This window comes from Macaca thibetana, chromosome 4 (assembly GCF_024542745.1).
Source record: "Macaca thibetana thibetana isolate TM-01 chromosome 4, ASM2454274v1, whole genome shotgun sequence".
Taxonomy (NCBI): domain Eukaryota; kingdom Metazoa; phylum Chordata; class Mammalia; order Primates; family Cercopithecidae; genus Macaca; species Macaca thibetana.
Window position 1 is genome coordinate 12,949,273 of NC_065581.1, and position 20,135 is coordinate 12,969,407.

The window sequence follows — 20,135 nt, forward strand, 5'->3', positions numbered from 1 at the left end:
AATGTCTCACTGCCTGATGTTTTCTAACACCTTCCTATGTGTCTTTATTCTTATTAAGAAAGTAGTTACCATAGCAACTGCCACAATACCTTGTATTTACTACACCTGGAGGGAGAGACATAAACAGACATCAATCTGTCATTCAGGTTTTCAGGTTTACATATTTATATTTTTCTCATGTTTATCTGGGTTTTCCTCTGCAAAGCGGAACACCAAGAGCAGAAGACCCGTCTTCTAACTCCCATCTATGACACTGGCGTCTCTGGGTCTCCATAAGGATCTAGAACTAGATGCACCATATGACCCAGCCATCCCATTACTGGGTATATACCCAGAGGATTATAAATCATGCTGCTATAAAGACACATGCACACGTATGTTCATTGCGGTACTATTCACAATAGCAAAGACTTGGGATCAATCCAAATGTCCATCAGTGACAGACTGGATTAAGAAAATGTGGCACATATACACCATGGAATACTATGCAGCCATAAAAAAGGATGAGTCTGTGTCCTTTGTAGGGACATGGATGCAGCTGGAAACCATCATTCTCAGCAAACTATCGCAAGAACAGAAAACCAAACACCGCATGTTCTCACTCATAGGTGGGAACTGAACAATGAGATCACTTGGACTCGGGAAGGGGAACATCACACACTGGGGCCTATCACGCGGAGGGGGGAAGGGGGATGCTGACCTCAGGGGGGGGAGGGATTGCATTGGGAGTTATACCTGATGTAAATGAGGAGTTGATGGATGCTGACGAGTTGATGGGTGCAGCACGCCAACATGGCACAGGTATACATATGTAACAAACCTGCACGTTATCCACATGTACCCTAGAACTTAACGTATAATAAATAAATAAATAAATAATAAATAAAGCACATGCTTTATTTAATGTCCCTTGGGCATTATGCTTATTTGTGGTGGCTGGAGTGGGTTTATGAAGATCAAGGTCAGCGCAGGGATTTTGGCTCAAGACCCCTCAATCCAAGCCACCCCTTTGGCATTTCATGGAAATGTGGCAAAAGTAATAAGAGATTCTCGGTTTTAGGTTTTATTTGCACATGTTTTATAAATTTACCTGAAGCTGTTCAACTGACGATGCGTTTGATCGTTTGAAAATCCATTCAGCAATTTATCCCATCTACGGAGAACCATCCTAAAATTAAATCAAGAAAGATGCTACCGTCCCATCTTGAGAAATTCCCACTCACTCCTCATGGGCATTTGGGAGGTCCTCTACTCAAGAATTGAACTGAAGGCAAATAAAGTGCATTGCAAAAATGCAGTCCTTCCAGGGAAGGTTCAAGGAAAGTTAATTGTCATTGGTTCACGTTTTGAGGTCTCCCTCCCTCTTCCCTTCCTAGGGGATGGGGTGGGGTGGATGATGCCAGGGGGTGGGGGAAAGGGGAGGCAAGTGTGGTTTTCCGATCAGAGATCAAATAGCAGTTAGAATTATATAATGGAACTGCCCTGAGTCAGGTGACGGGATCACTGAGTAATTCCCTGCAGAAGGAGACAAACTGCATGTTAAAAAGCTCAACAAATACTCTAAAAAAAAAAAAAAAAAAAAAAAAAGCCCAGGCCGTGAGTTCCAGACTTCCAAGCTGCAGTTTCCTCTGAATCCTCTCCAGGCTGAAACAGCTGTACAGGCTTGCTGAGTCAGAAGACTCCCAGAGATTGGGGATGGCCGAGGCAGGTCGGGGGTCTGGTGTGGATCCCCGGGTTACTTTCCGTTTCATTTGGAAATGTTCCCTGTTTCTGAAACCGGTTGCCTCCGATGTCAAGTAAAACACGGGACTCCTTGGAGACGCCAGCTGGGCTTTTAAGGACTGGGGCTCTGTGAAGGTAAGAGGCAGTCTGTGCCCCACCGGCTGGAGGCTGCCACTTTAGAGAGGTCTGAGTACCCGCAGGTCACACCCAGGAGGGGTTGGTGTGCCTGCCAACTGTTCTGGGCTCTGAATGAAGCTGGAGAGACCATCGTGGAGGCGGTTTCAGGTTAGAAAAGGGATAAAATGGACCCTTCCTGCCAGATGGGTGGCCACCTAGTCCACGGTGAGTTGAATCCGTCCCCCGACTTTGGTTGACACCCTCCCCTTCTCCATTCCATCCCACGTGGGAGCTGGTCAGCGGCCAGGGAACTGGCACAGCCGGGAAGGAAGGCGAAGGGGCTGCCTGGCACCGAGAGGCTGCATGGGCGTGTGTAGCATGTGTATTTTCAGAGCCCGACACTTGAGGAGACTGTTGCTCAATTTAAGAAAGCATAGCTATTGGAAAGCCAGGAAACAGACCCAGAGAGGCAGATGCATGTGGGAGCAAAGAGCTCTGGGCAGCCTTTAAGGTAGGCATTGGCATCGGAAATCATGTTATTGCCTTTTGTTTATTTGTTAGGTGGATTTTGTATTGGTTTTATGCTTTGTTCGGTTTAGAGAATTTTCCTTTGATGGAGCTGCCAATATGAATAGATTTGGTTTTGAAATCCTCAGACCGGGTTCATAGGATATCCTGGAGCCCACGGTGTTAGCGTAGACGCCTCAAAGTTAGAGGAGATGGATACAAAACTGGTGATGGTTTTTAAAGGAGATTCACTTGCAAATCTCACTGCAATGGAGCCTTGCTGGGAGTCCTGGTGCCTGCTGAGGCAGGCAGCTCTTAGGAACCTCAGGAAGTTTCTGACTTAAAGAGACACGAAAGGAAAAAATCAAATCCGCAGCTGTTATTTTGGGGAAAGTGGGTTCTGGGAGAATTTGTGGCTGAAGAAAAAGGAAAGAGGACTTGGAAAACAAACGGAAACGTAAGGGATAGGCTTGGTGGGATTCCAGCTCGGGGCAGTGGCATTTTGAGGCTTGCTGCATGGAGATAAAAATCAATATGGGAACCGATAACAGCTCACTCAGCATGAATGAGAAATGCTACATGGATTCTTTCAACACTGACTTCTAAAGAGCCTGAGAAATAGGCAAGGTGTTAGTTTGGAAGAGTTTATTTCTAATTGTTATTTATTTTTTATTGTTTGCCCCCATGAGCTGCTCTAAACAAAATATGGTGATGTTAGAACCAAAAGGAAAGTGTCCTTAGAATAGTATCTATAAAGAGGAGGTATTCAAGTTTTCACTGCCTTTCTCCTTCTTTTTCTGCCTTTCTCTCAGTTTGGGCAAATTATATGATTTGAATGTATCCAATAGAAACAACTCTTTAAAGAGGAGCTGGGCACGGTGGCTTACGCCTGTAATCCCAGCACTGTGGCAGGCCGAGGCGGATGGATTACTTGAGGTCAGGAGTTCGAGACCAGCCTAGCCAACATGGTGAAACCCTGTATCTACTAAAAATACAAAACTTAGCTGGGCGTGGTGGTGCACGCCTGTAGTCCCAGCTACTGGGGAGGCTGTGGCACGAGAACAGCTTGAACCCAGGAGGTAGAGGTTGCAGTGAGCCCAGATTTCACCACTGCACCTTATCTAGGTGATGGAGTGAGACTATATCTCGAAAAAAGAAAAAAGAAAAAAGAAAAGAAAATGGAAACAACTCTTTAAAGTGGTATAATTTATCTTTTAAGAGGATATTTGAATATTGGAATTAAAAAATGATCTTAAATCTGTGGTTCTTAAATCTTCAAAACCATGGACCACATTTGGGAAGCAAAAAGACTGTGGATCATGAATTTCTAGTCTTTTCTCTACTGTGGCCCTATCACTCCCACCTCTTCTGATGCTCAACAAACAAAACTAAACAACAAAGCTAAAAAAGCGTAACAAAGTTTTTCACTAAAGCACATACTTGAAATGGAGATGCTGTAATATTATAAATATTCGTAATGTAAAAGAACAGCTCATAGAGCCCCTTTTTAAGGCCATGGCAGTCTCTCGAGAAAACATTGCTTAAATAATTAATATCAGCAGAGTGAGTTTTATCTGGATTTCCATCTGTTGAAACTTGCTGGAAACCTACCTTTCTACACTTCAATAATATTATGAGGACTGAGATTCACGAGGATGACCTCCAGGTACTACAAAGCTCATTGGTGCCTCCCAAATCACAGAAGATAACATGATGCTCAAAAGAGTCTTGGTTTTGAGTGCATTGCCTTCCACTCTAATTCTCTAAAATTTGCTCATCTGCATAGATCGTGGTGCCCACATTTTCTATGTCAAGGACCAGGACTTGTGACCTTACAGAGGACTTTTATGTTACTTTCAGCGTAAGAGATGGTCTGAGAAATGCAGTTTGGATGCCAGGTTTTGTTCATTTCTGGGATAGTCCAACAGGTTATGGGACAACTGGTGAAATAGGACAGATTTTGAAAATTCAGTCTTTATGGAAATCAAGGTGCTTTGCTTAAAAGCTTAATGTTTTTAGTTAGGTTGACTGAGGTTTCCATTCCAATTATGCTACCTTTTCAGTGAGTGACATTGAGCAAGTTTGTTGACCTTTCTAAGGCTCAGTTTCCTCATCCATAAAATTGGAGAGTAACAGTGCTTTACCTCATAGGCTGTATGGGAAGTAAATTATATAGAACATCCCATAGTGCTGTGCCTGGCACACTTAGTGCCTGAAAAAGTACCTGCTACTATTTTTGTTATCATTTATGGTATCTAGTGACCACAAAGTACTTGAAAAACCAGATCACTTTTTCCCTTGAATGTGCCAGTGAGTAAAGAATATGTGTGAAACTTTAGCTCACATTTGGGCTCCTACAAATATTTTGGAATTAATTCAATAACACTTGTATTTCTCTGTATGAGAAGGCATGATTGTCTGCGTGTTTTGGACAGAAAGGTCAATTGAACTGGTTTAAGCCACAGAGGAGGGCATCAGTGGCAGCACCAGATAAACAACATTTGTCGCCAGACTCCCTGCACTCTACCACTGGGTCACAGCGACGCCACACCAGGGAGGGTCCAACAAGGACAAAGTAGCCCTTGTCTCTGGACAGCCCCAAACACCTTCTAATGGATGTAGTAGGTTTGATTTTTCCTGCTTCACCCATGCTATAAGTTGTGATTCTGCCCTTTTCTCATCCTGAATCTGATGGGCTCAGGGCTCATGTAGGCTTGTTGTTGTTGTTGTTATTGTTTTTTGAGACGGAGTCTCCCTTTGTTGCCCAGGCTGGAGAGCAGTGGCGCAATCTCGGCTCATTGCAAGCTCCGCCTCCCGGGTTCACACCATTTTCCTAACTCAGCCTCCCAAGTAGCTGGGACTACAGGAGCTCGCCACCACGCCCAGCTAATTTTTTGTATTTTTAGTAGAGATGGGGTTTCACCATGTTAGCCAGGATGGTCTCGATCTCCTGACCTCGTGATCCACCTGCCTCAGCCTCCCAAAGTGCTGGGATTACAGGCATGAGCCACCGCGCCCGGCCTCCTGTAGGCTTTTACCCCACTTGGAAAATTACTGCAGATGGGCTATAGTGATCCATGACTCTACACTTCCAAGCCTCCACTAGGGACAACACAGAATCTACTACCCTTAAATGGCCCCTCAATGACTGTGTTTTTATTTTCTTTTTGCAGTCTCCTAACATGGGGATTTAATGCCTCCCATAAAGCAAGCTCCTGATCACATACTGTAAAGTCCAAAGACAGTAGCATAATTACTCTAAAGGGTAAAGATGCCAAAGGCCCTTAAGTTTTTGGCATTCCATGAGTATTTCAGCTTCCTACAAAGTTCAGGATCCACAGTTGCTGGGAAAAGGTTTCATAAAAGGTTCTCTAGGTGTAGCTTGTGCTTCTCTAGGAAACTAACTGGATAAAAAAACCTCTCCTGGAACTTGTCCTAAACAAGGAAGAGTGAAAAACAGTGTAGGGTGTCTTCTTCTAAGAAATCCATCGCAACGATAACACAAATGTCTAAAATTAAGAGAAATAGAAAAAAATAATCCAACAGAATACAGAAAGATGAGACACAAGTTTCAGAAACAATTGGGATGGAAAAACACCCAAACTTGGGTGTATTCTAATGTTAGGGGAAAAGAAGAAGGAGTGGAATGTTGGAGAAGCAGCAGAGAAAGTGGTATTGAAAGACTTGGTATAAATTCATACGCCCTGGGTAAATCATGCCAGAGTCAGTTTCTTCACTTATAAAATAGTAAAAATAATTCCTACCCTACTGTCAGGGTATTGAAGAGGAACAAATGATATCCTGTGCCCAAACTGAAATGAAGACAAGAACCTAAAGTACAAACTTGTGTTAATAACTATTTGGGATTAAAGAAACTGACCTCCCAAAAAAGGAATATGTATGTTACTGAAAACCAGGATTTTCTTATAGATAGTAATGAAGAAAATCACCTTGGATAGTCCATACTTAATGTATTCATTGGCTAAGGCTGCCATAACAAAATACTAGTGGGTCGCTGAAACAATAGTAATTTGTTTTCTCACAGTTTTGGAGACTCGGAGGTCCAAGACTGAGGTACTGGTAAGGTTGATTTTTCCTGAGGTCTTGCTCCTTGGCTTGTAGATGGCCTCATTCTCACCTTGTCCTCCCACACAGTTGCCCCTTGGTCTGTGGCTGTCTGTGCCCTAATCTTCTTCTCTTTTTTTGTTGTTTTTGTTTTTGGTTTTGAGTCAGGATCTGTCTCTGTCACCCGGGCTTGGGTGCAGAGGTGTGATCTCAGCTCTCTGCAGCCTTGATCTCCTGGGCTCAAGTGAACCTCCCGCCTAAGCCTTCTGTGTAGCTGGGACTACAGGGGTGTGACACCACCCAAGGTAATTTCTTTATTTTTTAATGTTTTGTAGGGACAGAGCCTTGCTATGTTGTCCAGGCTGGTCTCGAACTCCTGGGCTCAAGAGATCTCCCTCCTTGGCCTCCCAAAATGCTGGGATAAGCCACCGTGCCTGGCCCTAATCTCTTCTATAAAGACACCAGTCGTCTTGGATTTGCCCCCACCCTTATGACCCCATTTAACATTAATCATCTCTTTCAAGGCCCTTTCTCCAAATATAGTCACATTCCCAGGTCACGAGGCTCAACATATGAATTTGGGAGGGAGCACAATTTGACTCCAAACAGCTATCAAGTTAACTAAGAAAACTCATTAAAAGATGCATTCTTCTTGTTTTAGGAATTGATCAGATCCATTAGGGAACATGGTACCACCTTAGAAGAAAATGGTATTGCCAAACTGCTATGAGGAGACTCCGGGAAAGGCAGCCTGGTAGAACTGGGCCAAGCTTCCAGAGGAGCTTCACTCCCTAGAGTATATTAATCACAAGGGAAAGGGAGGACCTTGTTTTATTGACTTCCACCTGGGCATTCTGTCAAAGCACTGGTAGATTGTACCTAACAAGTTTTGCAGCTCTTTGGTGACAGCTGTTCTTGGAGAATGGATTTAACATAGTTTTGAATTAGATGTTCCTTTGGGGTCAAAAGGATTATGGCATGTCTCTGGATAATTTCCCACTTCCTTTCACTGTTTCATCACTTAAAAAAAGATTGATCCTATCATCCAGGTTCTTGCCATGTTCTGCAGAATCATTCATGGCCTTCTGCGTTTCTGGTCAGTCCGCAGCTCTCCCTGTCTCCATTCAGCCTGAACAGTGATATTCAAGGACATGGTTACTTGAAATACACACACCTCAGCACATGCGTGCGCGTGCGCACACACACACACATTGATTTATATATTTTTGAAACAGAATTGGTCAGTACAAAGGAAGATGATTTGCAAGTGATATTTACAAGTCACTTCCTTTCTAAATGTTGGATCTCAGAATTCAGAGAAAGAGACAGGAAGTCCAGCTCATAGCTGAAGTATTCTCACAAATATGGGAAGTGCAGGGGAGCTGACGCCTCTTCCAAATTAACAGACATGAAAAGGCATGGACGAGAAAGTAATAACAAGAGTGGAGCAGGTGATTTGCAGGCACCCACAGATGAGGGTGAGCCTGCTCACTGCTTCCTCTTCCCCTCCACAGCTGCACCATTACCGAGATCATTTGCACACTTTGGTAAGGCATAGACCAGTTCCCTGGTAGCAGCCTGGATCCTCCATTCAAACAGGAAAATGCAACATAAAGGAGGAAATCATCCAGGCAAGACATTACTTTGATTTTCTTTAAAAAAAAAAAAAAAACAACTGATGATGGTGAAAAAATATATCAGGAGGAACAAAGGAGCACACATTTAGTAACTTGTAAAACACCCTGCTATGCCTTTCTTCATTAAAAATACAGTCTGCTTCCAGTGCCCAAGAAGGAAGTATTCGTTCCCTGGGCGTTATGATCCCACCTCCGGATTCTCACAAACAGGAACACACTCAGTCGTGAGTAGACAGACTTACCCTATACCAGGCTCAGTTCAGAGGCAGAGAAGCAACAGGTTAGTGTACAAAATTAGTTTGCCCAAGCTTCAAGCTATTTAGATGCAGTGATCTCACCAAGTGTGAAGTGCTCTTGTTGTTATTAGAATGAGGCTGTTGAAAGACCCTGTGATGTAATTCGGAGTATGTTGGCACCTGTATTATTTAGCTCTGATTTCAAGGTTCATGACTTGCCCGAAAAAGGGCCTGGAGGCTGAAAATGTTTAGGACAAACGTTCAGGAATGAGTCACCAGACTTTAAGAAAACTAGTTAGTATTGGCTCCCTTTGGCTTTCATATAAATTAGGAACTCTCTTTTTAATTTAAAGTTGGTTTGTTCATATGTAGAATTTCTCAAGTAAAAAAAGAAGTGTTTTTATAAATATCATGTCTTTTTCAGTAAAGCAAAACCAACTACCTTGTGAGTATTTTTGTTATTGTATTTAATCAGTAAGCATTTATTATCTACTGTACTAAAGACACGGTATTGTGCAAAGAGTTCCACAGTATATGAGAAAAGGAATCAGATCTACTCATACCTATTCAGGGAAATAAAACATGTACATAAAAGTTTTAACAAAATGTGGAAAATGACAGCTTCCATGAGAACAGAAAAAAAAAGATTATTGAGGATGATAAAAGGGAGATATTAATTCTGGCTAGAAAAGGTTTTAGAGATGTTTTTAACCTAAGAGTCTTGAGAGCTGAATAGGTATATTTTAATATAGGAGAATGGGGGAGGGAAGGAGGGAGCAGGAGACATTTTCAACAAAGGAAGGAGAGTAAGTGGAATGCCAATTCAGAGGGGAAGGCATGCCTGGAGTGTACATGAGGCATGGTGGCCAGGCCAGTTTTGTTAAACAAGAAGGTAGAGAGAAAGGGATCGATAGTAGATGCATTGAAAAGAATTTGACTACCAAGTCCAGAAGTGACATGGTCAGAGTTTAAATCTATGTGTCAGGTGGACTGAATGGAAGGAGATGGAGGCACCATCAGTTACAAATGCAACTGTAGCAGTGAGGAACATAATGGTAATAAATAATAATGACAATAAATAATAGTAACAGCTCTCACTTGTTAATTGCCTAGTAGTTGCTTCTTAGATTATGTCCTTTAATCTGCACAGCAAGCCTGCATGACACATACAGCCAGTCCTCATTTTTCCAAGGTCTGTTTAGGTATGAACACAGTCTTCCCTCAATATCCACAGGGAACCACAGTGCAGGTTCCTGGACACCTCCACTCTCTCCCGCAGCCCCCCTACCCCCGCCATGCTCAAGTTTCTGATATAAAATAGCATAGTATTTGCATATAATCTATGCACGTCCTCACACATAGTTTAAATCATCTCTAGCTTATGTATAATACCTAACAGAATGGAAATGCTATGTAAATAGTTGTTATACTGTATCGTTTATTAAATTTGTGTTATTTTTATTGCTGTATTGTTATTTTTTATTTTTTCCTCACATTTTTAATCCCCCCATGGATTGAACAGAGAGGGCTGACTGTACAGTCAATCCTCATTTTTCTTGGATTCTGCTTTTGAAAAATTTGCCTACTCACTAGAATGTATTTGTAACCCCAAAAATCAGTCCTTGTGGCGTTTTCACAGCCATTTACAGACATGTGCAGAGCAGCAAAAATTTGAGCTGAGATGGAACAAAGCGAGGCTCTGCCTCCTTGTTTGAGATTTCATCCTGTTGATGTGTCCTTTTTACAGTCTATTTTGTGCCATATTTTTTTTTTTTTTTTTTTTGCATTTTGGTGCTTTTTGTTGGTGGTTTTGCTGTTTAGAATGGCCCCAAGCGTCATGCTGAAGTGCCATGCAGTGCTTCTAAACTTCAGGGAAGCTGTGACGAGCTTTGTGGAGAGAGAACATGCAATGAGCGTGGCTCAGGCTTGAGTGATAGTGCTGTTGGCCGTGTGGCTTCAATGTTGATGAATCAACAGTATGTGTTAAATCTGGTGTGGTTCAACAGGAACAAACAGTAAACCTAAGGTATGTACAGGTGGGCTGAAGAAAACATGCTCACAGAGACTTCGCCTTGCATTTCCTCCAGTAGCAATGGTTCAGTATTCACCAATTCAGTGTTCACAGTGACTTTATGAGACAAAACTGCCATAAACAGTGAGAATCCATTAGTTATTTCCTTCCCACAGAGGAATAAACTGAGGGTTGCAGAAATAAGAAATTTGTCAGAAGCTGCACAGTTAGCATGAACTCAGAATGGAATGTCATAAATGGCACACATTTCTAAAGACAATAAAGGGCCTGGACATGGTGATGGCAAGGAATGGAAGAGAAGAGGCAAAGTGTAAACGACTGAGGGAGTAGAATCAATAGGCTTTGGCCACTGACTGCACATGGGGAAGGCTACGAGGAGGAAGGGGTGCAGGAGAACCCTGAAGTCAGGTGGAGGTGATGAAAGGTCGAGTCTGGAGGGCCTGAGAGTCAAAGTTGCAGGGAGGGTAAGAAGCAGCTCCAGCAGCAAGTAAGGACTCAGGCTGGGGGCAGACAGGCCAGCTATTACTTCCTGAGCACTCACTATGTTCAGATGCCGCTGAGAGATTCTTGCTAAATGATCTCATTGAATCCTCACGACCCTATGGGAGAGAAAGAGGGACTGTTATACCCATGTTACAGATGAGGATAGCGAGGCTCAAAGAAGTAAAGTAACTTGTCCCTGGACATCCTGCTGATAAAGCACAGAACAGGGAACGCAAAGCCAGGCAAGGGGACCCGCTGTGATCACAGTGAGACGTTTTGGAGTTTCAGATCTTGGAGGAAGAGATGCACTAATGTTAATGATACCTGACCTCGTTCTCTAGTTTCTTGTTTTTATTTTTACTTTTTCCAACATTCTGCCTACACCACATGTTTTTCTACCTTCATGTTTTTGTTCAAATTCTTTTCTTCCACAGGAAGGTTGTTCTTCTCTCCTAGCCTTTAGGTTTTCTTGTTTTGTTTTGTTGATATTGCTGAAAAATTTGGACATTTTATTTGTGTTATGTTATATTGTGCTATTTAGTAAAAATATGTGAACATTTCAGTGTTTCCTAGAATATAACATGTATTACTAAGAAGTCACTCTTGGCATTTCACATTAATGGAGCTACATGTGACTTACAGATGTGCTCATTAACAGAGGAGAAGCATGGTTATGCTATTTTTCTGCTAGATTTGGAGAATCTGGAATAAAATGATATGGTCCTCGCTTTACATTTCGTCTCTGATGTGAATTATCTCTGAACCTTTTTAAAGACCTGAAGTCTCTCTTTAAGTTTCCCAAATTTGTATTGCTGAGAATTACTTGCCCATGTTCCTGAGATATGACAAAATTAAATAATCCTCAATACTTAGGTATTAAGGGCTATTCCCACAGCCCTCTTAGTACTGTTCTTATGGATAAAAGTGATTCCAAATACAGCAAGTGTTTCATCTTCATATATTAAAAAATGTGGACAATACAGAATAGGGAAAAACTCTTATCAGAATATTGGGCCCCTTCCTTGTTTCTCAAATGGCCCTCCAAGATGTCCAAGGAGGTGAGCATTCTTTCTGACCACATGGAAAGTGCTCTCTCCGAAGCTGTGGCACTCCATTAAAACACGTCTGCCCACAGAGTTCAAATGCTGAGGGTTGCAAGAAGAAAAGTAAGCTTGAATCTTTGTAGCTAAGTGGGAAAGAATTCTCCTACAAGGGAGTCTCTATTCTTTGAAATAAGCAAGTCTGAAACCCTTCATTTATAAATTAAAGAAGAAACCTGCTGAACTATACTGAAACCAGGGAGAGAGAGAAAAGCAATGCTGCTGGCAACTGTGCTATATACTCATTCAACTGTAACTCTTAGGTGAGTAAATTCTGCATCTGTGTAGAGACCTGGTAGTGTAGAAACAAAGGCTATGACAAAGAAACCCAAGAAATCTTCGTCCTCTTCTTAAACTTCCATTCCCTAGAAATGGAACTGGGAAAAGCTAAGCCGCATTTGATTCCACAAACACTTGAAACCATCTTTCAAGTATCCTGGACGGAATCAAGTCCAAAGTGTACTTTGCCAAACCCAAGGGAAATTCGCTCCATATGTTTCTGATTCATTTATAGTTTAATCATCAAAATATTGTTTTGCAAGGACTAGTTTTGTCCAAGAAAGCTTTTATGAGCCATTTTAAAACACTATCTTGAAAACAGGAAGTTCCATTTTGCCAAGAGCTAACAGAGGCCTGAGCAGTGGTTCTGGATTTGGTTGTGGGGGCAGAAGCCCTGGATACCGAGGTTTCCAACATGACCGAGCTGGCTTTAGAATTCCTTCAGGGAGTCTGTGTTGTGTGCTCTCTCCACTCACCAGAATTATAGAACTCTTCCAGGGAAAATAACCCAAGGGAAGGGTGATCACGAGCTTCCATGATTTCCACCCAAACTCATCGCCCTTCGTGGAATCTCATGCCCCCTTCCCCACATTCCATTTGCTAAATGATGGTTCAGAGATAACTTCTCTACTGAAATCATGTTAGCATTGTAGCCCTTAAAAGCCTAAGGTAAAATTTCACAAAGGAGCTTGGAAAACAGCAGCTTCAAAGGAGCCATTGACTCCAGGAAAAGGAAAAGAAAAATTCTCTTTCTTCCTGAGTTTCTTTAATTTTTTTTTTTCATGGCAAAATACACATAACATGAAATTTAGCATCGTGACTATATTGAAGTCTTCAGGCTTGTGGCATAAAGTACATTCGCAGTATTGTGCAACCATCATCACCATCCATCCCTCTCCAGAACTCTTCATTTGCAAGAGTGAAACACTGTGCCCGTTAAACAATAACTTTTCATTCCCCTTCCCCGCAGCCCCTTGCAAACATCGTTCAACTTTCTGTCTGAACTAAGGAGTAACTAAATTCATCTGGTGACATGAGCTTTTTTTGTCACTAAAATGTGAAAGGACTTTTGTTGTGTGGATTCTTGTACAAGGGATTTTGGATATATAGTAGGAAAATGTCTTTGATAAGAATTGTATAATTGACACAAATAGACTCCACTGATCCCCAGGCAAATCATGAAACTAGAGTTCAGTGAAGGCATTTCACCAGGGAGTTCTGCCGCTGTGCTGCTTTTTGATGATCTGATAGTAAAAAGGTATAGAATCTTCTTTTTTTTAAAAAAAAAAAAAAAAAGGTGGTCGTCAAACTTTCAAATGCATTAGAATCTCCTGGGAATCTTGTTAATCCACAGATTCTGATTCAGCAGGTCTGAAGTGGGGCTCAAGATGTTACATTTCTAACAACCTCCCAGGTGATGGTAATGCTGCTAATCCATGCACCACACTTGGAGAAACAAGGTTCTAGAAGAGTGGTTCATGACCCTTGACAGCCTTTTTAAAATTCTAACTCAAATATTCTGGGTGGGACTTGGGCATAGGTATTTTTAAAGTACCTCAGGCAATCCTAATGTATAGCTAGCATTGAGAACCTCTGACCTGAGAAATTGAGTTAATATTTTTGTCTGCCTCTCTTAAAATCAGATATCTCATCTGAGTCGTTGAGTATTAGATTGCAGGGAATTCATACTCGACTTCTCTAGTAAGAGCCTTAAGTGGCTATTTCTCTGTTCCTGATAAAAGAAAGAGCTAAATGCTTTAGATTCCAGACACACTAACTACGGAGTTGACATTCAGCTATGAAAATCTAGCAACCTGTCTTGTATTTTCACCACTGCAGAGGGTATTCCTAGGCCGGATACGGTGACTCATGCTTGTAATCCCAGCACTTTGGGAGGCTGAGGTGGGAGGATCACTTGAGCCCAGGAGTTTGAGACCAGCCCAGGCAATGTGGTGAAACCCCATCGCTACCAAAAATACATGCTCAAATACTTAGACACATAATTGAGAACTCAGAATCTTGTACCAAAAAAAAAAAAAAAAAAAAAAAATCAAGAGAAAATGTTATCTTAAAAATGTTAAGAACAGGACAGGTGTAGTGGCTCATGCCTGTAATCCCAGCACTTGGGAAGGCCAAGGCAGGGGGTTCACTTGAGGTCAGGAATCAGAGACCAGCCTGGCCAACATGGTGAAAAACTGTCTCTACTAAAAATACAAAAAATTAGCTGGGCATGGTGGCGTGCACCTGTATTCCCAGCTACTCAGGAGGCTGAGGCAGGAGAATTGCTTGAACCCAGGAGGTGGAGGTTGCAGTGAGCCGAGATCATGCCACTGCACTCCAGCCTGGGCGATAGAGTAAGACTCCATCTCAAAAACAAAACAAAACAAACAAAAAATAAAACGAAAAACAAATGTTACAATCCACTTGTCTCTAGCATAAAATAAATATAATATTACTTCTGTGGAACATCTGATTCTACTTTTATCTGCATCCTGATGGATCTTCTTGGATGAGTCACCTGCAAAGTGCACCTCTAAGAAGCTGAATGTGCTGTCTGTGGTTGGGGTAATTAAATACTGTGGACTTAAACATTAGAGAATGCCTGCCAAAGACAATTATTTCAGTTTAGCTTAATTGAGACTAAACTCTTCCTCACAATAATTAGCCAACAGGAGCAGTTATTTTTAAGGCCATTCCTAATTTCTGATAGTAAAACTATGGCAACGTAGAAAAGAACATACCCCTGTTTATTCTGGCAGATGAATGCAGACCCAATGTAGCTAATAAGCACATCAACTTATTTAAATATTGAACCCAAAAGGAGAAGAATTCAGTGCACGGCAGTATTTTAGAATTTAAATTTAATCCACCAAAAAGCCATTCTTGGCCGGGCGTGGTGACTCACACCTGTAATCCGAGTACTTTGTGAGGCCGAGGTGGAAGGATCACAAGGTCAGGAGATCGAAACTATCCTGGCCAACATGGTGAAATCCCATCTCTACTAAAAGTACAAAACTTAGTCGGGCATGGTGGTGGGCACCTATAGTCCCAGCTACTTGGGAGGCTGAGGCACGAGAATCATTTGAACCCGGGGTGGGGTGGAGGTTGCAGTGAGCAGAGATCTCGCCACTGCACTCCAGCCTGGGTGACAGAGCAAGATTCTGTTTCAAACAAACGAACAAACAAAAAGTCATTCTTATTTACCACCATCTTTTTGCCAGTAGTATTATGATGGCAGACTTTAATCAAACATTACAATTAATTAAAAATTCGAATGAAAGATGTTGATGCCATATAAACATTTCCCATTTTATGCCGTGGGTAGCTCATGTGCATGAACCAAAGACTGACCAAAAACAATCATCATTGCCAACGTCTTCTCAACCATTTTCTCCAGAACCTGGAACTGTGTAGTAGTGATAAGTAGTAGAATGATCATTAATAGAATAGACATGGCCAGAATAGTCATGAAGAAGTGTTTCCTGTTATTCATTGCAATACGCCGTTTTGAGACCTGTGTGCTCTGACCTGGCCCTTTGAGTTAATGTAACCCACTCATGTCCCAGGGCTGAGCAGCACAAACCAGCTAGGGCTGGAAGAAACAAATCAGGGTCCCTCTTGCTTGTTTCTTCTCCAATTCCATCTTCACCCAACACTAGCCCTAGGGCCCAGACCATCTTTCTTGGCCTCTTTGCATATCATACTTAGCTGTGTTCTTTTTAGTACTTAGAATTCAGATTTTCTCATAGACTTAGGCTTTGCCACCCTTAAAAGGGGCTTAAAATATCCCCTACTGCCCCCTCAGCTAAGAATTCCCACCCCCACCTCAGCCCCAAGAAACCCATTCCCAGTATAACAACAGTAGCGAGACCAGTACAGCAGCAATTACAATAAACTATCAACAAACCTGGGGTAAATGAAACTAAATGAATCTGGCCTCCAGGTTACTGAAGACACCTATGTGTGGGCAAAAGGATGGGAAAGAAGAGAGGCCAGCGGGATAGAGGTGCCCTCGCATGCCTGAGGGAGCCGATGGACCCCCTTGAATTTGGGTCCATGTATACCCTCCTCTAGAACACCTGGCCACTTCTCATTACTGGGACTAGAGTTTTGAAGTTGAGGTTTGGGAAGGCAGCATGAGGAGGGAGACCTTTAAATTTGTGTATTCTGTTAAAATCATGATTGGAAAATGTAACCTTTAAATTTAAGTTCCCTGTAATACTAGAATCTCTGATGAATATAATCCAGTTCCCCTGAAGGTTACTTTCAGGCGGACCCAGTTTTTACTTTTGAAGGGAAAAAAGGTGATGTGAAATTTTGAGGTGATGGCCAATAAACTCATCAGTTTGCTTAGATAGTGCAATTTTCTTCTTGAAGCAAGCATGAACCACATTTGGATCCCATCTAAAAAAACAATGCCTAAGATCGCATCCACGGCAGTTGCTGAGATAGACCTCCTAATTCTCAGAGCCAGAGATTGTGTTCAGTTTTTGATGACTGATCGGATTTTTAAAGTGGATGCATTTTCACTAAGGGGGTAGGCTAAATAAGGGAGTAGAAAACTGCTATAAACAATAAAAACAAATATTGTAATAACAAAGGATAGGCTGGTTCACAGCCAGGCAGCAATAATACCAAGAATTAAGGCAAGAAAATAAGAAGCGGAAGGTCATCTCCAGAGCCTAAAGACTGGGTCCACTGAGGAGGTCAGGAACCCAAAAAGAAACTCAAGGAGATGGGTATTCCAAAAGCTTAACAAATTACCTGCGATAGACAGAAACAAGCCAAAATTGATTAAGAAAACCAGCAATAAGACAAAACAAAGGAACTGAGGCCAGTTCTTCAGTCATTCTCATTTGAATAGCCTGGGAGCACTTTCAAAACACTAATTACGGGCTTCATCCCAGGCCAACTGAATCAAAATTTCTAGATATCAAACACGAGGATCGGATCGGAACTTTGTTTAAATGTCCCTCAGGAAAATCAAATGCACATCAAGAGCTGGGAATCCAGGACTAGCCTAACCAGGAAGCCTGTGTTGTAGTCTCTGTTAGGATAATAGTTTTGGAGATGGACATTCTATAGCTTGCTTCACTGTCCAGCTGCCACCCACTGGCCACATGTGGCCAAAGAGCACTTGAAATGTGCCTTGTCAAATGGCCGTATGCTGTGTTAAATACACACTGGATCTTCAAGATATAGTATGAGAAAAAAAAGTATAAAACATCTCAATAAATTTTATATTGGCTATATTTCAAAATAGTATTTTGGGTATACTGGGTTAAATAAAATATACTTCAAAAATTAATTTCACCTTTTTTTTTTAACTTTTTTAATGTGGCTACTAGAATAGTTTAAATTACCTATGTAACTCACACTATATTTCTGTAGGACTGTGCTGTTCCAGAGCCCACAGGTAAGACCACAGAGCAAGAGGAGAACACAGGAAAATTTTTTGGTACGGATTTATTGTTTAGTTTTTGTATTCAAAGATATTATTTAAGGCCAGGCATGGTGGCTCACACCTGTAATCTCAGCACTTTGGAAGGTCGAGGAGGGCAGATCACCTGAAGTCAGGAGTTTGACATCAGCCTGGCCACCATGGAGAAATTCCATCTACTAAAAATACAAAAATTAGCCAGGTGTGATGGCGGCACCTGTAATCCTTGCACTTTGGTAGGCTGAGGCAGGCAGATTACCTGAGTTGAGGAGTTCAAAACCAGTCTGGCCAACATGGTGAAACCCCATCTCTACTAAAAATACAAAAATTAGCCAGGCGTGTTAGTGAGCACCTGCAATCCCAGCTATTCGGGAGGCTGAGGCAGGAGAATCTCTTGAACCCAGGAGGTGGACATCACAGTGAGCCGAGATCGTGCCACTACACTCCAGCCTGGGTGACAGAGCAAGACTCCGTCCCAAAAAAACAACAAATGAATCCAAAGATATTGTTTAAATTTAATTTATTTAAGCCCCAAATCTTGCATTTCCCTATCCTTCAGTAGATAACTTTCTGCACAAAGGTTGAAACGTTAGTCAACAGAGATTTAGAAATGAAAGATTCTCCCTAACCTGCCCCACCCGGAAATATTTCCTGAATTAAGTAGAATACTGCTGTGTGAATCATTTAGTCATGATTTGTCCAGAAATTAGACAAGGAAAATGAAATGCTGTATAATGCTATATATTCCTTAATAGTTAATCTATTTTCTGGAGCACACACAGACACACATACCCCAGTCAAATATCCATTAGTATGTGTGGATGACAAATGGAAGCAGGGAAACCTATGAAGTTTCAGCCTAAGTTTAGCTTCTTTGAATTCTGCATTTGAAACCTGGAACTTTTTCAAATTGGAGACATTCCTCATGCTTTCCATTAACAAATATCTGTGGTACAAATACTATGCAAGGTGCTAAGGAGGCAACAATGAATAAGATGGACACAGGTCCTACTTTCTCAGAGCTTACAGGGAACACAAACAGGCAATTACAGTGTAGCATCATGACATAGTATAAAGAGCTAAGGAATTGTGTCTCAAAGGCAGTCAGTGAAGACTTCCTGGGGAAAATGAGTCTTGTTTGATACCTGAGAGATGCAGAGGTTGTTCCAGGCAAAGCACATGCACGTACATAGGGCTGAAGGCAGAAGGGTGGGAACTGTGGAAACTCAAACAACTAAAAGTAATTACAGTTTTGCTGTCCTATCACTAAGGGATGGGAAATTGGTAAGGTAAGCCTGGAAAGGCAAATATGACCCAGGACAAAAGTCCGCATATTGCATGATTCCATGTATATGAAATGTCCCAAAAGACAAATCCATAGGGACAGAACATGAATGAGTAGTTACTGAGGGGTAGGGTGGAAATAAAGAATGGTGGTAAATCACCACCCGATTCCTTTTTAGGATGATGGAACTGTTCTAAAATTAGACTGTAGTGGTGGCAATTCTGCACTATACATAATACAATTTTTGCAAATATGCTAAAAAAACCCCATGAAATTATTGTGAATCACATACAGGTGAATTTCATGATAGGTAAATTATGTCTTAATAAGCTGTTAAAATATAAAAAGCATTTCACACACCCTGCTAAGGAGTTTTGTTGTTATCCTAGTTGAAGCAGGAAGGTATTAATGATGCAGATACAAGCCTTTACATTTTAGAAAGCTCCCTGGGGTATTATACACAGCCCCTGCTATGTAAGGTTGAGGTGAGAGGAAGAGAACTGACTTCCGTTGAGCACCTGCTGTATAAGAAACACTGTGTAAAGACTCCATACTCAAATTATCTCATTTAAACTTCACAACAACCTACTGATACCTTTTACTATATTTGGATGGTTTGTTGCCGTTGCAGTAGGGGTGTGATTCTATTGGATGTGATATAGTATAAACAACTACTGCTTTACCTGTGAGGTAATTAGGACTCAGAGAGGTAAATAGCCCAGAGGCACGCAGACCAGACCGGAAGTGACAGAACCAGAACTGGAACTCAGGGGATGTCTCATCTAAAGCTTTGCTCTTTCTACTCCACTCTGCTGCCTTGACATTGGGTGAATTCACGTGCGCAGCATGAGGTTGAACAGTTTGGTAGATTTCCCAGCATTAAGTCTTACACATACCCCTTCTTTTAGTTTTCTGTTGCTGTTATAATAAATTACCACAGACTTAGTGGCCTAAAGCAACACTAGATTTATTCACAGTTCTGGAGGTCAGAAGACCAAAATCAATCTCACTGGAATTAAGTCAAGGTATAGGCATAGCTGGATCATCCTGGAGGCTCTAGAAGACAATCCATTTCTGTGTCTTTTTCAGCTTCTCTGGCCTGCCTGCGTTCCGTGACTCATGGCCTTTTCCTTGCACTGTATCACTCTAACTTATTTATTTATTTATTTATTTATTTATTTATTTATTTTTTGAGACAGAGTCTCGCTCTGTTACCTAGGCTGGAGTGCAGT

At 41.7% G+C, this 20,135-nt stretch overlaps 1 protein-coding gene and 1 long non-coding RNA gene across 11 annotated transcripts in view; one reads left to right on the top strand and one right to left on the bottom strand.

Moving 5' to 3' along the window:
* The window catches only part of LOC126953733 (uncharacterized), a 41,388-nt gene extending 32,982 nt beyond the window's left edge, over positions 1-8,406 (bottom strand). The window contains exons 1-2 of one of the 3 annotated variants that reach the window (XR_007725329.1): positions 8,291-8,406; positions 1,091-1,168 (exon numbers count right to left, since the gene is read on the bottom strand). This is a non-coding gene — a long non-coding RNA (uncharacterized LOC126953733). Of the gene's footprint in view, positions 1-1,090; positions 1,418-8,290 lie in introns of those variants that run through there. The other 2 variants (XR_007725330.1, XR_007725328.1) reach the window with 2 other exon arrangements.
* Positions 1-20,135, top strand: part of PHACTR1 (phosphatase and actin regulator 1) — a 578,071-nt gene that overhangs the window by 244,404 nt on the left and 313,532 nt on the right. Inside the window, exon 1 of one of the 8 annotated variants that reach the window (XM_050789317.1) lies at positions 1,674-2,064. The exons of 5 other annotated variants lie outside the window; for them this stretch is intronic. In XM_050789317.1, coding sequence (XP_050645274.1) covers positions 2,025-2,064 — 40 coding nt within the window. In that variant the 5' untranslated portion in view covers positions 1,674-2,024. Of the gene's footprint in view, positions 1-1,673; positions 2,065-2,139; positions 2,351-20,135 lie in introns of those variants that run through there. 2 more of the 8 variants (XM_050789319.1, XM_050789318.1) reach the window with 2 other exon arrangements.